Source organism: Bufo bufo, chromosome 7 (assembly GCF_905171765.1).
Source record: "Bufo bufo chromosome 7, aBufBuf1.1, whole genome shotgun sequence".
Lineage (NCBI taxonomy): Eukaryota > Metazoa > Chordata > Amphibia > Anura > Bufonidae > Bufo > Bufo bufo.
The window spans coordinates 168,470,598-168,493,154 of NC_053395.1; the positions used below are offsets into that span (position 1 = coordinate 168,470,598).

At 41.5% G+C, this 22,557-nt stretch overlaps 1 protein-coding gene across 1 annotated transcript in view; it reads left to right on the forward strand.

Annotated features, from left to right (window-relative positions):
• The first annotated feature begins 10,959 nt into the window (after window positions 1-10,959).
• Window positions 10,960-22,557, forward strand: part of IQCA1 (IQ motif containing with AAA domain 1) — a 280,666-nt gene continuing 269,068 nt past the window's right edge. The window contains exon 1 of the mRNA XM_040441110.1: window positions 10,960-11,087. Coding sequence (XP_040297044.1) covers window positions 11,023-11,087 — 65 coding nt within the window. The 5' untranslated portion in view covers window positions 10,960-11,022. The remainder of the gene's footprint in view (window positions 11,088-22,557) is intronic.

Genomic DNA, 22,557 nt, shown 5'->3' on the forward strand with positions numbered 1-22,557 from the left:
AACGCCTTCCCCGCCAACTGTCACCAGTCTGCACATGAAGTTACCGCCACTGGAAAGCAGACTTACAATAACCAACCAATAAAGACACTAAGTAGGAAATCATAAATCTATCTCTAACATAAGATCTGAGTTCATGACACCCTCACAAAACACAATGAGGTCTACAAAACGTTTGAACAATTGCAGAGTCTCACATTCACACGCCAAGATAAGGTCTTCAAAAATATAAAACAGTTTGTACCGGATAGTGTCAAATCTTTATATTTTTGTGTTGGCACAGGTTTTTTAAGGCATATGTGACACATATAGAATACCTATGAATGGTCTCAAATTACTGGTAAACCAGGCACAACGTGGCACATTTATTAAGACCAGCATTTTAGACGTCAGGTTTAATAAAGCCCTAATCTGGCGATGTTTCCGCCGAAGTTATATAGAGGAGCCGGCCTCTTCATAACTTCAGCGGATCCTCCACCAGTTCTAAATGTAAGACAGCTTCTTACATTTAAACCATTTTCTACGCTTAAAACAGTAGTAGAAAATGGTAAATGAGATGGGCCAGCCCATCCCCTTCCACGCCCGCGCCATTCCCACAAAAATAGACCCAGCGTGAGCGGTGCAAAAGCCAGATCTGCGCATTAAATACACCTAATTTAGGCATATTTCAGAATGATAAATGACCCCCAATGTCTTTTAGTAGTAAATAAGCTGAATGTGATGATACCTTTCACTTAGCGATCCGTTGCTTCATTCTGGAGAAAAAGTACTTTTAATCCATCCTCTCCTTGATTGACAGGACCAGATTATTGAATAGTCATCATTAGTGTTGAGCGAACGAAGTAGATTCGGTCAGACACTTCGATTTTAATGCTGTCTCCGTATGGTTTGGGAGAAATGAAAAGAATTGTGCATTTATCCTAGTGCAGAATCAAATGGTGGTGAAAATGTTCATTTGGTGGCAGACTACTTTAGTTGTGAAGTAGTGTGGTTGACACAAAAAATGGCCCTATCTTCATCTTGTAGGAAGGTCCAAATTGATAGAAAATGGGCAACACAAGTAGGCAAGGCCTGCAATACAAATCCGGCCTCGGCAGAACCAAATACCACAGTGCAGCCCTTGCCACAATATTTAACTGTATCACCATCCTGATAAACAAGCACTCATGCGGCTATGTGAATGAAAAAATAAAAAAGTTATGGCTTTATGCTGGGAGTAAAAAAACGGGACGCATGACGTACTGGTATGTCATGTGTATTTCTGATCACAGCCGTGCGGCAGGCGGTGATCGGAACTGGGTGCCTGCTGAAATCAATCAGCAGGCACCCTGGGACAATGCCGAGGGGGTCCTGTGACCCCCCATATCAGCGATCGCTGCAAACCGCAGGTCAATTCAGGTTTACAGCGCTGTTGGAAGTTTCTGATCCTCACGGTCCATAACCGCGGGGATCAGAAACTTTAAAATTACCTACATTTTAATTTTGAACCCTTCCCCCCTCATTCCTCATTATCTGCCGCCGGGCTGTGCAGGGGGGGAGGTGCGGGCGGTGCTGGGGGGGCAGGCGGGCGCTTGATCATCCCGCCAGCCCCCTCTCATTTCCAGGATGGCCGAGCAGTTTTAGCAGAGTGTCATTGCTGACACTCTGCTTGAAACGGCTGACATCTGTGCTGTGATGTCAGCCGTTTAATCCCTTCCATGCCGCGGTCCGCTGTATGGAAGAGGTTAACAGGGAGGGAGCTCCCTCCCTCTCCCATCTTGGGCTGCTGTGCCGTTTCAGCCCCCTCCCTCCCCATCACCCGCTGCTCAGTTGTGGCAGCGAGTGATGGTTACGATGGCAACCGGACGCCTTCACAGGCTTCCGGATGTCCATGGTGCTGATCAGACTTCTGCTAAAGGCAGAAGTCTGAACAGACTAAGTAAAGTGAAAATACAATATACACAATATAGTGTACTGTACTGTATTATACAGGCATCAGACCCACTGGATCTTCAAGAACCAAGTGGGTCTGGGTCAAAAAAAATTAAACAAAAAGTTTAAAAAAGTAAAAATAAAAAAAACACATTTATCACTGATTAAAAATGTTAAAAATAAAATTCACTACACATATTAGGTATCGCCGCGTCCGTAATAACCTGCTCTATAAAAATATTACATGTGAATACCGTAAAAAAAAAAAAACTGTGTAAAAAAAGCCATTTTTGTCACCTTACATCACAAAAAGTGTAATAGCAAGCTATCAAAAAGTCATACGCACCCCAAAATAGTGCCAATCAAACCGTCATCTCATCCGGCAAAAATCATACCCTACCCAAGATAATCGCCCAAAAACTGAAAAAACAATGGCTCTTGGACTATGGAGACACTAAAACATGAATTGTGTAAAACTTACATATAAAAGTAGACATATTAGGTATCGCCGCGTCCTTAATAACCTGCTCTATAAAAATACCACATGATCTAACCTGTCAGATGAATGTTGTAAATAACAAAAAATAAAAACGGTGCCAAAACAGCTATTTCTTGTTACCTTGCCTCACAAAAAGTATAATCCAGAGCAACCAAAAATCATATGTACCCTAAAATAGTGCCAACAAAACTTCCACCCTATCCCGTAGTTTCCAAAATGGGTCACTTTTTTGGAGTTTCTACTCTAGGGGTGCATCAGGGGGGCTCCAAATGGGACATGGTGTAAAAAAAACAGTCCAGCAAAATTTGCCTTCCAAAAACCGTATGGCATTCCTTTCCTTCTGCGCCCTCCCGTGTGCCCCTACAGCAGTTTACGACCACATATGGGGTGTTTCTGTAAACTACAGAATCAGGGCCATAAATATTGAGTTTTGTTTGGCTGTTAACCCTTTCTTTGTAACTGGAAAAAATGTATTCAAATGGAAAATCTGCCCAAAAAGTGAAATTTTGAAATTTTATCTCTATTTTCCATTAATTCTTGTGGAACACCTAAAGGGTTAACAAAGTTTGTAAAATCAGTTTTGAATACCTTGAGGGGTGTAGTTTGTAAAATGGGGTCATTTTTGGGTGGTTTCTATTATGTAAGCCTCAGAAAGTGGCTTCAGACCTGAACTAGTCCTGAAAAAGTGGGTTTTAGAAATTTTCAGAAAAATTTCAAGATTTGCTTCTAAACTTTTAAGCCTTGTAACGTGTGCACAGACCCATTGAAATGAATGGATCAGGATTTAGTGTGGTGCTATGCTTTCACTTCATGCATTGCACCCGTGCGGAAAACTCGCTCATGTGAAAGGGGCCTAATTCTAGAGCTCTTGATATTCCCCTAAATGCCACTACAATGGACACTATGCTTACAGTGTCAACTGAGTATGCAGAGCCTCTTTGAGGGCACATGAAGTCGATATATTTTTATATAATGGAGCCTGTGAGCCATCATAGAGTGCTTCCAAGTGCCACTGTTTTCTGTCATGAAGAGAATACTTCTGTAAGATGGTAAAAGTTGGGTCATATCACAGTTATTCTTTGCATGATCAAAAACCTCTGTATGCCTATAAAATTAGAGACACATGGAGGTATGAGCCCCCAGATTTCTACGGGCACTGTTCTGCAGTTCTGTACAGCACAAATCCGCAATGAGGTTGTCTGCAGGAGGTCTTCTCCATAAATTTAGAGGGAACACATGGGTCCTGATTTATTGTACCTTTACTCCAGAATTCTGGCATCAAAAAGTCACAAAAATAGGGCTTTTGTGACTTTTTGCACTCGCTTGCGCACAATTTTGCAACTTTTTGCATTTTTATACCACCACTCACTCCAGTTTTGTAATGTGGGTGGAAAAGTAGGTGTGATAAGCTATGTTAATGAGTTTCACTCCAGATTTATCATTGACACTTAAAAAAAAAAAAAAAAAGTCACTCTCACTCCAGGAGAGGGTGGAGTAGGAAAACTGGAGGAGCTTCTCTAGACAAAAGTGTTCGGTTTAAGGATAAGACAAATTTATCAAGTAGCATGAGACATTTGATAAATGTAGCATAAAGTACTCCAACACAGACTCAAGCAAAACGGACTTCAAATTTCCCCCTCTTGATAAATTTCCCCCATGGTCTGTTCATGTTTATCGTGGCTTTTCTCTAAAACTTTCCCATTGTTTCCTGTATTAAAATCTCTATCAATCTTATAGCAACAACTCAATGGCTTTCCCAAATTATACGATGAAATTCTTAACCTGGCCTAAACTGATTATTATCTGCCATGTTATTCTGCAGCAGACTCTTAGGGTCTTTCTAGAGGGACTGCGTACCATTGAAAAGGTCAGGAAAGTTTAAAGTGGAGGGGCTGGCCACCAGGAATGTAGAGTGGGTGAACTTTCCAAAGGTAATAAAAACAAAATAACTTTTTATTTAGAGTAAAATGGCTTCAATCCGTAGGCTGCTCCTCAAAATCAGAAATTTCTCACTTGATTTAAAGCTGACATAGTAATAATTAAAAAACGCAAACAGCTTTCAAGAAGGGAGATTGCGATCTCCATTATGAGGGACCATGAAAAGGTTAATGCCAGAGGTTCCTTTATTTCAACTCCTGAAAACCAATATTTGATGTTTGGTTAAAACATACCATGTGCGTTAATACTTTCAGTGTTTGCTGACCCTCACTCACCTTGCTAAAAAATCACAGGCGAGTCACGTTTGGTATCTGAAGGAGGATTGTCAGAGCAAAAAGAGAGAAGGACAATGAGAGCGTGTGAGGGGAAAAGATGAAATGCTACAGCCAGGGAGGATAATCCTTTAAAGAAAAAATGTCCTGGTCATGGATAGATGAAGAGATAAATATATATTTAGGAAGTAATCCCGTGGTGATCATCCATACCTTAATCAAAGATGTTCGAGATGGAAAATGAAGAATGTGGAACAATATACGTCTCCTCTAATCCAGTTACTGAACCTTTTGTTGTCTAAACCTATATGAGCAACATTTGGAATATTTCTCCTTCACTACTTTCCTATATTTTTTAGTATTAATTTAGAACTTTTAAAAAAGCTGCACCCTCGGTATAGAATAACATTGCTTCATCTATACGACCAACATCAAGTAAGAGTCACTTACAATTTTGACAGAGGGATAAAGATGTAGCAGAGCCAAGTGTCTTACTTGTGACATCATTTTGTGTGGGTCTGCAGGTAAAGCTGCTGAGATCTCTAAGGGTACGGCCACACAGAGCGGCCGGGTCGAGACGGTCGGGTTGCGGCCATGCAGTATTTAAGAACCGCATTGTCCATTAGCCGCGGCTGCCTTTTTATTTAACTAATGAAGACCACACTGTATAGTCAGTCTTCATTTTTAATGGCCGCACGGTTCTTGACCGCAGCATGGCCACAACCCAACCGTATCACCGCCATTCCGTGTGGCCGTACCCTAACTCTCAAGCCACTAAGGCATAAAGTTTTATACTACAGTTATCAAATTACTTTATGTTACCAACTTCTTATCGATACAGTATGTATAATGTTGGTGTATGCACCCTCTTTAAATTCAATGGTTTTAGGTATCAGGACAATATTTTAAAAAAATCTGGTCTTTAGATGGTCTTCAGAATAGCTCTCTTAAAGGGGTTGTCTCATCTGAGAAATTGGTATCATATTGCTATCTTCCAGAAGGGCCCCGAAGTGAGTGGAAAGCAGCTGTATATACGAGGCCTCCCACTATTCATTTCTATGGGACTACCAAAAATAACTGGCTCAGCTATCTCGTGCAGTCCTACAGAAGTGGATGGAATGATGGCAGTGCTTGAGCGGTGTGCTCTCCATTCCTTTCAATGGGACTTCTGAAAATAGATGAGCATGCTCGCTCGGATATTTCTGGAAATCCCATAGAAATGAATGCACTGTCCTTCACTTTAAGGGGCCCATTCTGGAGATAGGTGTGGGTCCCAGAGGTAGGACCAGCATCTCTCTGACTTTAGTGGTATATCCTAGTGATATGCCACCAATTTCTCAGATGAGAAAACCGCTTTAAGGACCCGCCACCAGCATTTTAATGGGGTTGAGGTCTGACCATTGCAGCAGACTGATTATTTTCTTTTTCAGCCATTCTGCCCTAGATTTGCTGATGTGCTTGGGATCACTGTCCTGACCCAGCTTTGGCTTTAGTTGTTGCATAGATGGCCTCACATTTGACTTTGGTATACGATGGAGTTCATGGTCAACTCAATGACTGTAAATAGTGTTGATTGCGAGTATTCTAATCGCGAAATTTAATCACGAATAATGGCACTTTGAGAATTCGCGACTATCTAGAATATAGTGCTATGTCTTCATAAACAAAAATATTCTAGATTTTGTTTCATCAGTACCCATGATCCCTCACTGCTTCTTGCTTGTGGGCCAATGAGAAGGCTGCAATATCTTTGACTTTAGGAGTAGTGTTGATCACAAATTTTCGTATCGCAAATTTTCCGATTGCCGATTTTCACAATCAGGAAAATAATGACTGGAGATCATAAATTCTCGAATTCGCGAATATATGATGAATATTCGCCCAAATATTCGCGAATATTGCCCCTGCCGCTCATCACTGATTGTAAGGTGCCTAGATCCTGTGGCTGGAAATAAGCCCAAATCATCAGCCCTCCACCACCATGTACCACCGTCAGTATGAGGTATTTGGGCTTAAATGCTGTGTCTGGTTTTCAAACATAGTGCTGCGCATTATGGTCAGACATCTTCAATTTGGTCTCGTCTGTACAAAAAAAATTGGGGGAAATTTATCAAATTGGTGTAAAGTAGAACTGACTTAGTTTCCCATAACAACCAATCAGATTCCAGCTTTCATTTTCCAAAAGAGCAGTGAAAAATGAAAGGTGGAATCCAGTTCTGCTTTACACCAGTTTAATAAATCTCCTCCATTGTTCCTGAGGTCTTGTGGTTTGTTCAGATGAAACTTTGCAAACTTAAACCATGCTGCCATGTTCTTTTTAGAAAGAAGAGGCTTTTTTTCGGAACTCTTCCAAACAAGCCACATTTATTTAGTCATTTTCTAAGTATGTTGTCATGAAATTGAACATTTAATAGCTGAGGTCTGTAGAGTCCTAAAGGGGTTCTCTCACTTCAGCAAATGGCATTTATCACGCAAAGTTAATACAAGGCACTTACTAATGTATTATGATTGTCCATATTGCTTCCTCTTATGGCTTGATACATTTTTCCATCATATTACACACTGCTCGTATCCAGGGGTTATGGCCACTGCTACAGTGCAGATACGTGGTGGCCGGGACAGGAGCTTCTATGCATGAGTGCCTACGCATGCTGCCACGTCATCGGCCATCAGAGAGGCCAGCACTTTTTCCTATAATGCGCAAGCACGACCACCGCTGTTGGATTGCAGGGTGGTTATAACCATGGAAACAAGCATTGTATAATGTGATGGAAAAATGTATCCAGCCAGCAAAGGAGGCAATATGGACAATCACAATACATTATTTAAGTGCCTTGTATTAACTTTCTCTACACGACAACCCCTTTAAGGAGGATTTACTCTGTGCTGATGAGCAGACAATTACCGGGAAGGAACGCTGGTCGGAAGTGGAGGAGCAGAGCTGCATTTACATACAGTGATCGCCTCCACTGTATGGGAACAAGCGATGGCTACTGCTATCACTTATCCTCATACAAATTAATTGCTTCTGGGCAGCAGAGTGCTTTCCACATGATGATTTAGATGTCTGCACCAAAGATCATTTGACCTGATGAACAAGCATTTTGCTCCTTTATCGGATGATCTGCAGCACCTTTAGGCTACTTTCACACCAGCGGCAGCCTTCTCCAGGCTGCCGCTAGTGCACGGTGCCGCCGTAAGTCCACTCCGGCCCCATTGACTAAAATAGGGACGGGACAAAGATCCGGCCGCAGCACGACAAACATGCCGAGAGGTGGCCGGAATAAAACTACAACATTTGATTAGCGGCATCTGGCTGCTACTTAACCTCTTAATTCCTATGGAAGCAGTAAGGGTGTATTTAATTTTTTACACACAGCTTCTGCATTTTGGCCTAGGTTTTGTAAAATAAATATTGACATGGTGTAATTTGTCATGTGTTGTTGTTCGTAAGAGTATGTGGTTTTTCTAATTTTAAGGGCCAGGTTTTTTCATTATTATGTCCTGATACATCAAACCATAGAATTTTAAGAGGATATATATATATATATTTACAGTTGAAACTCAAAAAATTAGAATATTGTGCAAAGTTCATTTATTTCAGTAATGCAACTTAAAAGGTGAAACTAACATATGAGATAAACTCATTATAGGCAAAGCGAGATATTTCAAGCCTTTATTTGTTATAATTTGGATGATTATGGCTTACAGCTTATAAATAACCCCAAAGTCACAATCTCAGGTACCCTTTGCTCAGGGGGTATGGATGAATTAGCTGACTAGAGGGTGACACTTTGAGCCTAGAATATTGAACCTTTTCACAATATTCTAATTTTAAGCTGCATTACTGTTATTCCTTTTCATTTGCATTACTGAAATAAATGGACTTTTGCAGGATATTCTAATTTTTCGAGTTTCCCCTGTGTGTGTATATATATATATATATATACTCACATACACACAACCCCAACCTGTTTAAATGCGCACTACTAAGAAGCTGGGTCGGAGCCCTAGTTCTGACGCTGTAGCCGTAGTAAAGAAGGAACATGTAATATGTGAATGGGGACACTTCAAAGCGAACATATTTGTTAAGACTGTGCACAAACATGTGTTTAATTCCATAATGGGGAAACTATTAGAAAATACTTTGTAAAATCAGCAGCAAGCAGTTTCTTAACATATTGTAAGAAATTGTATTTATTTGTATGGAAAGTTCCCAGCGAAGCATTACAAACAAATACAATATGCTGAAGGACTGCGCGTTGCTTATTTTGTACGACAGACTGAAATCAATTTGCTGTTTCTTCTCGAGGACTACGCTTTGTTCCTGATGCTAAGCACATTGTTTGGCAAACTCTGCCGATGACGTCATCAGATATACACTGTGCTGAGGGTAACATTTACTGCTTTAGCTTTGAATGACACACCGACTGACATTATTTTTATCTTTATTTCCTTTTTTTTCTCTTGAGTGTCTGGCTGGCTATTGCACAGGAAGGAATCATTTGACTCATTTTCACTTATTGTAAAGACAATATTACTTTTTGATGTGTACGAAATAATTGTTTGCTTGCTTTTAATAGGGTTTCCATGGTTGGACTTTGCACTCGCCATTCAGTTTAGAAGAGTCTTTGGAAATCCCAGGAATTCACCCGTTAACGCCTACATAGGGACTTAGACCTCATTGCTGGGGGTTTTCTTGTTGTGTCTGCAGAGTAGTAGCCAACCGGCAGAGTAAGCAGATGGAGAACAAAAACCACCATTAAAGCATGGAAGACGTAAAGAAACAAACAGTGTAAAGTCAGGCCAAAATGTAATCCAATCTCAGAGTAGGAGTCAGAGCGGGGTTAAACCGGGAGATACTGCAAGTGACAAGGGAAATGAAAGGTCAGGCAGTCGGGGGTTTGAATTAATGTAATCAATGTAGACAAGCAAGGGTTAATCCAGGAGAGTAGTCGGGCAGTCCAGGGTCAGAATCAATGCATAGATAAAGAAAATGCATTATATACAGAAACCACAATGCAGCAGCAGTGCCAGACATATGGATGCCATACAGAGGTCCCATACTTTGGATTCCCCTCTACAAGCCAGGTAAGGTTGGCTACCACTCTGTCAGACTCAAACTATGAATGACTAGATCACGCAGGAAAATTTGATCTCCACATATCTGTATGTATTTACTATGTGTTCAGTTAAACAGCATTTAGAGCATAGAGTGTGTTGGTAGCCCACTGTTAAAAAAGTTTCAAATATGTAGGAAATGAGGTGTTGTACATTTCCTTTTTACAGTCTGCAAAAGGGTTAATAGGGCTTACAGCTAGTTGCTAGGTGGGGCTGCTTCTCCCTCCCATAGGTAGTGGCTTAGATGTAGAAGAGAGAGTGTAGAGGGAAGCAAAGAGCAGTGAGGATGCAAGAAGCAGCCCAGGGAAACAGCAGCCAGCTTGAGAGACAGAGCCATAAACCAGCCTCTGAGGAAGCTAATGGGAATCCTATTGGGGAGTATCAGCCTTTGGGAGGAGGTGCGTGCTAAACAGACTGTGGAGATGATCTGCATTCAGCTTTTGCATTCCATAGTATCTTTTCCTGAGGGAATAGGAACTCCAGCATATTTTGGAAAGAGACTGGCCATGTTCTAAGAAAACTATACCCTGCTGTTAGGTATTTGCAGTTGTATTAAAAAATAAATAAAAAATGTAAAGATATCTATGTGTGTCTAATGTCACATGGAAACGTTAATAACAAATCACCAAAATTAAAAAAAAAAAAAGTTTAACATAAAACTTGCTTTAAACAATAGGTCACTTTCTCACGACACATTCACTTTAAGGTTTAACTATTTATCTGAGGCTGTTTTTGCATGAACAGACCCAGAGGTGGCTCCCTCCTGGATTCTTTCAAGTTGTTTCCAATTGTAAAGGATGAAGATGGCTACTTAGCACTTACTGTTATCCTGAAAGCATAGCTGAGTCCAAATTCTAAATAAATTGCTCACTTATCTCGTACTGAGTAATTATTCCGAGCTAAATATATACCATTCTTGAAACTTCAGAGCTGAAATCTCTCTTTACAACAGGTCCTCCTATTGATGGAGACAATTAAAGGGGTTATTCCAAAAGGGAAGTCAGACGTCGTATAGTGACAATTTCTTTCTAACAAAGCTAGAGCCAGCCTTGTACCTTACAAGAATCCAGAGTTTCCATTGCTCTGCTAGATTTATTTAAAGCTGGTGTATCCTTTCTCAGCAGTGGGTCCTTTGTGGTGCAGCACAGGGGTTTGTCATTTCTGCTGCATCTCAGGAGGGGAGTCCTTTCTAATTGAATGTGCCATTTCTGTTGCAGTTCTCTCCGTGTAACTGTCACAGGTTCTAACAGAAGACCTGATGGGAATCAAAGGATTGAACTGAGCATGTGCGGCCACTTCAGCCAGGTGGACAGAGATATAAGGAAAAGGACAAAAGTATTCAGATCCAGGTGCTGTTTTAAAAAATCTAGAATATTTTTTGTGGGAGAACCCCCTTAACTGTTAGTTGTATTAGTTCAACTCTACTAACCTGTTATGGATGTGGATGCAATTGTGAGAGCAACTCTAGACACTGATACAGACCGTAACTCAAGATTAGTGCAAAATAAGTAATACAATATAGTCGCAAAAGTTACTCAACTTTTATGTACGGTATGTAGATTATATATAGTTATAAAATGCTGCTCAGTAGTGAACATATCCTAATAAATTACTATTAGTCTACAAAACTTTACATGCAATTAACCCAGTTAATTTCCAGGCCACATATCTAATCCACTAGGCGCCTACAGTGCAGTTGTCTTCTACTCAATTTCAGATTCATCAATGAGGTCAAAACAGAATATAGATAAATTAGTGTGGGAGAACACAATCTGGAATGCAGAAAATGTCTTAGGTATGTATTAGTATGAGACCTGCATCCTTCATCTCGGAGAGTAAATGTCTGATATTGGCAGCAACCTTAATTCAGGAACCTGGGGTTGATTCTTCAATCCGATTTTTAATAAACAGACATTCTTGGCACAACTATGGAGGTGAAATCCGTAATAAAGCGAGGTTTACAAGTGCGTAATTTCAGAGTTTCGGAAATTAAATCTTCATATCTGATCCCTTCTGGCAATAAAACTGAAATGGCGTTTAATATCTTTTTTGCATCAATACTACTTAAAATTCTCAAGAAGGAGGAAGATTAAAAACAGTCCAAGGAATGCAGACATCCAGGGATAAAAATTGGGTGATAGTCTTCCTTCTCTTATAATATTGCTGTAAAATATTGTACGTTTAATGGATATATTGTGTATCTAAGGATTTATACCATGTGTGCTTCATGTGCCTTGTTTGCCAAGATTCCGGTTTTCTAATAACATCCCTTTTTTTTTTTATAAATCTCGTAGATAATAGAGCTGAATTCCTTGCCTGGGGGTGTGAGTAAAGTATTGTGTGTGGATGTTGTACGCACAGGAACCCTGCAGGAAACTATCTAAGAGAGGGAGTAATTGTCTTTTTCTCTTGTGTTACAGCAAAATAATTAAAAATTTGTGGTCTGAAGTTTTTTTTATCCAGTAGCATCAATCCCTCCCTTTTCAGGTCTGAATCCTATCAATGGGACTTTGCCTTTCTTGAGTCAGAAGCCGAGCAGGTGTTCAAACAATAAAAGCAGAACATCGCCCTCCCCTTTCCTACATCTGCCACACAAAAGCTTCCCTTATGTTTACCAGAAACAGGAAAAAATTCCCCTAAAAAACATCCTGTCTCCGGCACCTGACACTAGATTTGTTCCTTTTTCTTTTTTTCTCACAGTCAATTTGTGTTATTTATAGGTAATAATAAGACGACAAAGCAAGCTCTTAAAATGTGCATAAAAACAAACACAAACTCCATTCAGACTCATAAATGTGGCTGGGAATCTGCAACCAACTGCAGGGTCAGTTTCCTATGAACTTAGCCATGAACTTGACCGTGACTGTTGATCTAGACTTTGATCTGAGTTGCTCTTTTGGTTTTTGAATATGGCTTCTTCCTCTCGACCCTGTTTCAATCCATTCTGGATTGTAATAAAAAATACCTGTACCTTAAGCGCTACATTGATACATATTTTTTTCTAATCTGATTTTCTTATTGTACAGGGTGGGCCATTTATATGGATACACCTTAATAAAATGGGAATGGTTGGTGATATTAACTTCCTGTTTGTGGCACATTAGTATATGTGAGGGGGGATACTTTTCAAGATGGGTGGTGACCATGGCGGCCATTTTGAAGTCGGTTATTTTGAATCCAACTTTTGTTTTTTCAATAGGAAGAGGGTCATGTGACACATCAAACTTATTGGGAATTTCACACGAAAAACAATGGTGTGCTTGGTTTTAACGGAACTTTATTCTTTCATGAGTTATTTACAAGTTTCTTTTTGTTTACAGCCATTGACATGTCACCGAGGTTAACACGTGAGGAGCGGATAGAAATTGTGTTGATGTCTGGTGAACGCAGTAACTAGGTCATTGCAGCAGATTTCAATGCAAGACACCCTACGATACCACCCATCTCCCATGCTACAGTTAGCAAACTGCTTGCTAAGTTTCGTGAAACTGGTTCAGTGTTGGATTTGCCAAAATGTGAACGCATGAAATCTGTCTCTAATGAAGAAACATCAGTGGCTGTCCTAGCTTCATTCAGCGAGAGCCCACAGCGTAGCACTCGCCGCATGTCACTGGAGAGTGGCATTAGTCGAACATCCCTTCGGCGGATGGCGGCCTTACAAACTCCAGCTACTGCAGCATCTCAACGAGGATGACCCAGATGGGCGCACTGAATTTGCAGAATGGGCAAAACAAAAATTGGAACAGGACCCTCAGTTTACGCAGAAGATTTTGTTCAGTGATGAGGCAAACTTTTATGTGAATGGTGAAGTTAACAAACAAAACCACCGCTATTGGTCTGACACTAACCCACATTGGATAGATCCCTCCAAGACTGTTGGAACAAAAAAATTGATGGTACGGTGTCGTATATGGGGTACAAAGATAGTGGGGCCATTCTTCATCAATGGAAACCTCAAGGCCACTGGATATGCGAAATTGCTACATGATGATGTGTTTCCCTCTTTATGCACTGAAGCTGGCACGTTCCCTGAGTTTTTCCAGCAAGATGGTGCACCACCACATTATGGGTGTCAGGTCCGAGCATTCCTAGATGAACAGTTTCCTGGAAAGTGGATTGGTCGTCGTGGGCCAGTTGAATGGCCCCCAAGGTCTCCCAATCTGACCCCCTTAGACTTTTATCTTTGGGGTCATCTGAAGGCAATTGTCTATGCTGTGAGGATACGAGATGTGAAGCACCTGAAACTACGGATACTGGAAGCCTGTGCTAGCATTTCTCCTGCAGTGTTGCTATCAGTGTGTGAAGAGTGGGAGAAGAGGGTTGCATTGACAATCCAACACAATGGGCAGCACATTGAACACATTTTATAAGTGGTCAGAAACTTGTAAATAACTCATGAAAGAATAAAGTTACGTTAAAACAAAGCACACCATTGTTTTTCTTGTGAATTTCCCAATAAGTTTGATGTGTCACATGATCCTCTTCCTATTGAAAAAACAAAAGTTGGATTCAAAATGGCCAACTTCAAAATGGCCACCATGGTCACCACCCATCTTGAAAAGTTTCCCCTCTCACATATACTAATGTGCCACAAACAGGAAGTTAATATTACCAACCATTCCCATTTTATTAAGGTGTATCCATATAAATGGCCCACCCTGTAGATTGTTTCTTCTCTTTTCTGGGGCGGCAGCCATTTTTCCTGAGCTGCCAACAGCATTCAAAGATACGCTTTAGCCTGTAGTGCGAAGATGATGCATCGACTTCTATGGGAGAGTGTTCTAGGCATGATCTGTGATATGTGCAGAGATCACTGCGCTGGGAGAGAGAGGAGGTGAGCTGTGACCATTAAAGGGCATCTGTCAGCAGATTTGTACCTATGACACTGGCTGACCTGTTACATGTACACTTGGCAGCTGAAGGCATCTGTGTTGGTCCCAATGTTCATATGTGTCCGCATTGCTGAGAAAATGACGTTTTAATATATGCAAATGAGCCTCTAGGAGCAACGGGGGTGTTGTTGATACACCTAGAGGCTCTGCTCTCTCTGCAACTGCTGCGCCCTCTGCACTTTGATCAAAAGGGCCAGCCAGTGAAAAGTTTCATCACACCTGGCCTGTCAATCAGAGTGGAGAGAGCACTTTCATATCAATATCATTTTTCTCAGCAATGCAGACACATATGAACATGGGACCAACACAGATGCCTTCAGCTGCCAAGAGCACATGGAACAGGTCAGCCAGTGTCATAGGGACAAATCTGCTGACAGATGCACTTTAAAGGGGTTGTCCCATTAAGACAACTCATCCCTTATCCACAGGATAAGGGATAAGTGTCTGATCACTGCCCCTCTCCCAATCAAAAGAATGGGGGTCCATGCTCCCCGTTTGAATGGAGGCACTGTGCTATCTCCAGCAGCATCCAATGAGTTGAAAGGAGCAGCAAACATGCATGACTACTGCTCCATTCAAGTGGGGGAGCATAACCCCCGATTCTTGTGATCTGCAGGTGCCCCAGCGTTTGGACACCTGCTGAATAGACACTCATGATCTATCCTGTGGATAGGGAATAAGTTGTTTTAATGGAACCACCTCTTTAAATAATATGAATGCCCTGTGTTATCTATACATATAAGTTACCTTTCATTGTAGTCCTGCCTGTGATGATAATGAGATAACTGCTGCTTGATAACAGGAATCGTCTGCCTATAGTGGGGCTTAGTGAAAGACTTCAGGATTTGTTTAAACATAGGTAGTGACATGGAAAATAAAAATGTAAATCACCAACAATTTTTTTAAAATATATTTAGCATTATTTTACATAAAAACGTGTTTAAACAACAGGTCATTATCTGATGACTCAGTCCTTTAAGAAAGCAATGTATTTATACAGATATGCTGCCAAAAGGAAATGCCAGTAAAAATATATAAATGACAAAATCAATTTTATTGCTAATAAATAATATCTATTTTACCATTATGTAATGCTCAGTTTCTTTTTTCATTGGTGGTTTCCTTCTGATTATCCATCATTTTTCAAGGCAAGAATAACACAGTATTCAGCATTATTGTGTCAAAAATGATAGAAACCCTGGCAAAAATCAGGCTGACCCCATTAAAGTTAATAGGGTCGATTGGTGTCACGCAAGGAATCTGTCAAAACGTCATGGCTTCCATTATAATTGGAGCCTTAAGCTGTCACTTTATTTTATCTGTTGTCTTAGGAAGTAGTTTCAGCCCTGTGCCTCTTCAGCTGTTGTGAGACTACAGGTCCCAGCATAGGCTGAGAGTTGAAGTTCTACGCCCTCACTATTGTTCTGTATTGTGTTTAATGTATTGGACTGAACAGTCCTTATAGAGGGAGATACAGCACAAAATATGCACTTGATGAAGTTGGCATCACACTGTATTCTGCTTAAATGGGATTCTATTGAGTTAATTGTGCCCTTGTTATGGGTCCATCCATATTCAAGATTTAACACTTGGACTTACTGTTTCGCTTGTGCAGCGAGCCCCTGAGGAGCCAGTGCAGAGGATGATAGTGGCAGTAACCCTGATGAGATGCCGCGCCACAGTACACTCCCTCAGGCCATCGCCCGCTGGGGTTTGGCACAGCGGAAAGGGAGTTTGAAGAATCAGGACAGAAGTAAAAGTATAACCATCTCTCTTTACTTAATGCATCCAGCAGTATTAAGTACAAAGTGCAGTTAATGGCACTACATGAGGAGTTATGGTGGCTGGTTGTGTAGCAATTTAATGGCACCTGCAGGCACTTGTGGATATAGGTGCCCACTGTGTTATTCAGACTTGATGTTATTCAGACGGGCTCAGATAATTTTGTACAAAATGATTTGCCAAATATCTCTAACTTGCTGTATAGCATTTGCAATAATGCGGTGCTATGGGATGTGCTGACTGACCCCCTTTTTTTACTTCACAGTTTGCTGGAGGCGTGGCTGCCTCTCCAGTCGTGCACTCCTGACCAGCTCGTTTGTCTCACAGGTTGATTTTAATTAGTGTTAGTATATAGCTTGGCCTGCTCCCCCTCACTCACTGAAGCCATATGGCACCAGGAGAGAGATAGCGTGTGGACTCTCATTGCAGTCCTTGGTGACCATGTGGCGCCGGGGGTGGTGTGGAGTGGGCCCAGCGTGCATGCTGGTTCATGTCTTCCCTGGATTCAATGGAGGCCATTTTGGCACCGAAAATGACAGAAATTCAGGTGGGCCCAGCATGTGAGTGGAACCTACACCTTCTGAATTGTATGTTAGCCGCCATGGCACATAACAGGTATATAGTGTTAGGAACCCGTCTAACTAGAGATTGCCTTGACGTTCGGCAGACGGGCTCAGATAATTTTGTACAAAATGATTTGCCAAATATCTCTAACTTGCTGGTATAGCATTTGCAATAATGCGGTGCTATGGGATGTGTGCTGACCCCCTTTTTTTACTTGATGTTTGTCTGGCCTGGTTCTTAGGTAGGTGATGGGTGTCTGAGCTGTAGTCCCTCACCTGCAACAGTGTTTGTAAAGCTGTAATTTCACTAATCATGAACAAATATAGCAAGATGGTAGGGCTCACACTGTTCACAATGGTGACCGATTGGTGCTCTATTAGGTTGGAAAACCCAAAACCCAGGCCTTAAATATTCAATAATAAAAAGAAAGTATTTATAGGCACACCATCTTCTAGGAAATGTATGTCAGCACACCTTATATGGCAAAAATTTTGTACAAATTTATTTGCATAAAAATAAATATACAAAAACAAAAAAATAACCACAAAACTCAATTCTTGTTAACCATTCATCCTCAACTGGTTGTTGTGGGTCAGTGTTGTAGAGGCTCAGTAATTAACAATCAACACCCCTATTATATTAATACATCTAAAAATCAATTCATCCACATGATTTTGGGAACATAATTCAAATATCAAGGCAATAGAATCCATGATTAGGGTCAAATGCAATTTAGATGGTTATATCCAATTCATACACGAAATGTCAGTATTTCATCAATTAAATCCCTCTGATGGATATTCCACTGTTTAAGCTGAATGTGGTAATAGGTCTTTACACACAGCGTATTATTTTAATGCTGGTTCGTATAAGTGGCAGTGCTGATAGGCATTTATAGGTATCACTTGTATCTCTTGTATAGCGCTCACATTGGCAAAGTGCTCAAACAATAACTGTTGTTCAAATGTTTACAGACAAATACAGGGAGCGCTTCTTATTGTACGTCTGTAGAATTCAGCGCTTACCTGTTAGTTAATGTCCAAGGCGTCAGTAGCTCCGAGGCTTGGCAATGTGATATAGCGCTTACCTTCAAGGAGGATTAACTTCAGAATTTACGGTGGATTGGAGCGGGATAGGTCGTGGGGCTGTGCACTCACCCCTGCCTTATCTGTATTGCGTTACCTCTCCTGCTCTTCACCAGACTCACCGGTACCGCTGTTCAAACTTCAGCTTTCCTCCCTGCAGACACGTGTTCGTCCTGCTGCACGCCAAGCACTCCTTTTTGTTGTTCAATATAATAGTGTCTTGAACTCAGTTGGTAATTGCTCCAGCTATAGTTTTGCTTAAAGTTCTTTAAGAAGATGTCAACATCGGGCATAAAAGTGACATAAAACCGCTAAACGCGTTTCTGAGCCTCTGCTCCTTCCTCAGTAGCTATATATCACTACACTATCCGAAATCAGCCCTGACATATTCCGCAGTGCTTTACAGACATTAGAATCACTCTGTCCCCAATGGGGCTTCCCTATCAGTATGTCTTTGGAGTGTGGGAGGAAACCAGAGAACCCAGGGGAAACCCACGCAGACACAGCAGATGTTGCCCTTGGTCAGATTTGAACCTAGGACCCCAGCACTACAAAGCAACAGTGCTAACCACTGAGCCAATTGGATACAGTTCCTAGGAGTAGGAGCTCTGGCATGTGCTTCCTCTCCCTTTACTAGCTGAACTCCAACTCCCCTTCCTGGCAGGATGAAGGACTAGCCCACTCCTGCCAACAGGGGAGGAACAGGGTGGTTAGCCCCATTCCTGCCAACCATTAATAACCATCAATCCCCTGCTGGAATAAATGGCCAATACATAACCTTACATATCATTACATAACAATACATAATAAAAATGTGCACATTGCATGTGCAGCTTGTTTTAAAGGGATTCTGTCACCAGGATTAGTGATATAGCGATATTTATATGTGCCCATTAGTCTCCATGCAGTGTTTAAAATGATCCCACTGTTTATGCTCTGTGTGTGTTAGATTCTTATAGAAACTGATCTTATTGATATGTAAATCACCTCTGTCAGGAGTCCAAGGGGTTGTCCCACGATATGTTGGAGCCCAGCCGCGCCCATCGATCCTGAGCCCAGCACCGCCTACCACTTAATTTATTCACTCCACTATCCTGACGTCAGTTCTTCTCAGTGCGGTAAACTCTGCGCCCGTGCGGACTACTGGCATCGGCTTCAACAAGTCAACTGTGCATGCGCTGGCTTCCTCTGCGCGAGATTACGGCACTGAGAAGAACTGACGTCAGGATAGTGGAGTGAATAAATTAAGTAGTAGGCGGTGCTGGGCTCCGGATCGATGGGCGCGGCTGGGCTCCAGGAGAGCGTGGGACAACCCCTTGGGCTCCTCACAGAGGTGACTTTTTACATATCAATAAGATCGTTTTTTATAAAAATCTAACACACACAGAGCAGTAACAGTGGGATCATTTTAAACACTGCATGGAGACTAATGGGCACATATAAATATCGCTATAGCGCTAATCCTGGTGACAGAATCCCTTTAAGTAAGGTTAATATGAACAGCCAACCATAGTGTATAACAATATTACATTATTAAGAAAGATTTCTGGATTACAGTAGCATTGGAGGAACAAACAGAGCGATGGCCATTTTCTGGTCCTTCCTCTCCAACCTATCACATAACTATGGCATGTAAGGTGGGAGAACAAACAAATTAGTAAGTTGCTCTATTACCCAAATCTACGGTCACATGCAGGTGCCATAATGACAGAAACAGTAACTTGAAGCTCCTTTGCCCCAGTGCAAAATGTGTAACATCCTCCCCACCACCATTTATAATTCAAAGCTTTCTTGTGGTAGAGAGGACTTTGGGCCGCCATGACTTTGACTCCAGAGCCTGGGTGTGACCTCAAACTTGGCGGTAACTACAGCTACGCGATTGGACAGGAGGCACTGCTCCTCAAAACGTTTACTGAACCAAAAAAAACCACATTCCTGGACTGTTCTTCTCATTCATAATAAGCTTCACAAATAATGGATAGTTAAAAACCTAGTTAAAATTGAATGGACTCCATGAAACGTGGAACAGCCATCACCTACAGTATGTTAAGATTTTATGCATCTACGGTTCAAGGGAAAAATGGCTGCTTCAGACCTAGCGTTCTCTTCCATGACCACGTATTGATTTGCAGTAAAAGAAGTAAAATTGATATACTGATATTTAGGAAGTGAACTTGATGTTGCCAAATTTGTAACACATTAACCTTAATTAACGTGATGAAATGATAGCGCATCGACTTTGCAGTCGCACCCAGACCCTGGAGCATGACGGAGTCATATAGGTCCCTCAGCGCCAAGTGAGGAAACTTTTATATTAAACACATATGATAGCTGGGGGGCCCATTACAGACTTTACAAGTTATGCCTCTGCTTAACCATAGCTGGGAGTGGAGAGGCTTTCAGCAGAATCATAAACTGCTGTTGTGACTACTGTAAGGCTGTGGAGATTTGGCTGCAATGCACATAAAATTCCCATTTACATTCCTGGTTTAGTTCCCATGTTACCATCGTACAAACTGTGCATTTTTACTTACTACTCATCATTTTTCTTAATTACCACATTTCCAGTGTCGCATTTTACAAGCTTTTAAAATTTCCATATTACAAGCTATTATGAACATCTTATAAAGTGATGACATATTTAAATGATTTCGGGGGATATTGGTTTACAAATTGTGTACAATTTGGCAAGTGATTTTCCACATTATGCGTTTTGAGGGAATGATACAACTGTTGAAAACCTTTACCTCTCAGCTTACTTAACAATCTATATATACAAATGTGTGTGTTCGAATAGTGGTCGGGGGCTCAGAGTCCTAGCAAGCGTGACTCAATAATGAACATTTTCTGATCTGGAATTACTTTTGGTCTATGTTAGATTTCTCAGCGTGAAAAATGAATCTTACACAAGCTGAATGTCGCCCGGGGTAAGGGGGGATGCTGTCACGGCCTCGGTGTGTGCCGCGACATTTTCGCCGCGCATGCTGGTTGCCGGTGGCAACTTGTTTTTATGCATGTGTGTGCGCTTTCCCTTTTAGGATGTTTCCTTTCCCTGCTTTGGTGTGCACGGGGTTAAGGTGTGCTTGGTAGGTGTGACCTCAGGCCTCCTATATGTTGGTGTGGTGGAGCCTGAGTGTCGGTTTGGTTTGTTTGTCAGCTTGGTGTGGAGCTCTGCTCCTGGGCTGAATGATACTGTCTGTGTGAGCTATCCTTATTTGTTATTTTGTATTTCTTGCTTTGTCTGTTGTCCCCACCTGGTGTATGTAGTTATGGTGCGGGTTTTGCTTGGAGATTTGATTGTTGTATGAGGCTCCGGAAGGGGCGGGCTTTCCCGGAGGGGTTTAAGCGAAGACTCGCCTTTTCCAGCTTGGAGCCACCTTCCATCATGGCTACGGCAGGTAAGTGAGGATTGCATAGTTATGTTACTGTGTAACTTACCTGCCATACTGTTTAGCCCATGGCCTTCTATCCTGCTTGCCACTGGGACGTTTGAGACACCATTCATCCGTGGTGTTGGAGGAATGGGTGGTCTCTGCCCTGTCATTAGGCCTAGGGCTTTGTAGGGATAGCAGAGTCAAAGGTTGGTGAGCATGAGCCCCCTTACCTTCTGAGGTGGCTCATGCGGTAGGAGTCTAAGGTGAGTTCAGAGTTGCGCTAGATGGTGACCTGCTCCCTGTTCCTTCCTATCTGGCATTGCAGTCTCTGCCTTTGCACGGTGGGGGGTTTTCCCCACTCCCCATTGTGACAGATGCGAGATACTGGAGCATCACAGAAAGAATTCTGCAGGGGTTGTCAGAGTGTGTAATACTGATGACCTATGCTCAGGATAGGTTATCAGAATGTGATCTGTGGGAGTCTGACGATGATCAACTGTTTGAAGGGGCTGCGGCACTCTGGAGAGTGCTGTGGCCTCCTCGCAGATTACCTTGGTTTTGCAATATCATATCTATTTTCCATTCTTCACCCAAGGTACATAAAGGAGAGTGTCCACCCCCCATGAGACCCATAGTGGCTAGTATTGGCTCTTATTCAGAAAAATTTTCAGAGTGGGTGGACTGTCTCCTTCAATCCTTGGTTCCATTGATTCCAGGTTACTTAAAAGATGCTAGATCGGTATTGCAATCTTTCAGTGATTTTCAATGGTGCAGAGAATATGTGTGGATAACTGCGGCTGTAGTATTCTTATATACGTATCCTTTATATACATATTTCATATGTACAGCGCTATGGAATGAATGGCGCTTTAATAATAATAAATAATATACAAATATACCACATGATTCTGTATTGGTGGCTCTGCAATGGTTTCTCAGTCTACATCAATATACATTATATGTCTATCAGTTGATTTTTTTATTGAAGCATAATTTTTTTATGTTCAATGATAATTTTTATTAGAGGTGGGACGAATCCAATTTTTTTCGAATCCGAAAAGGTTCTCGAATATATCGAATCTTTCGAATCTCGAATCCTACACATAATTGTGTGAACGCACG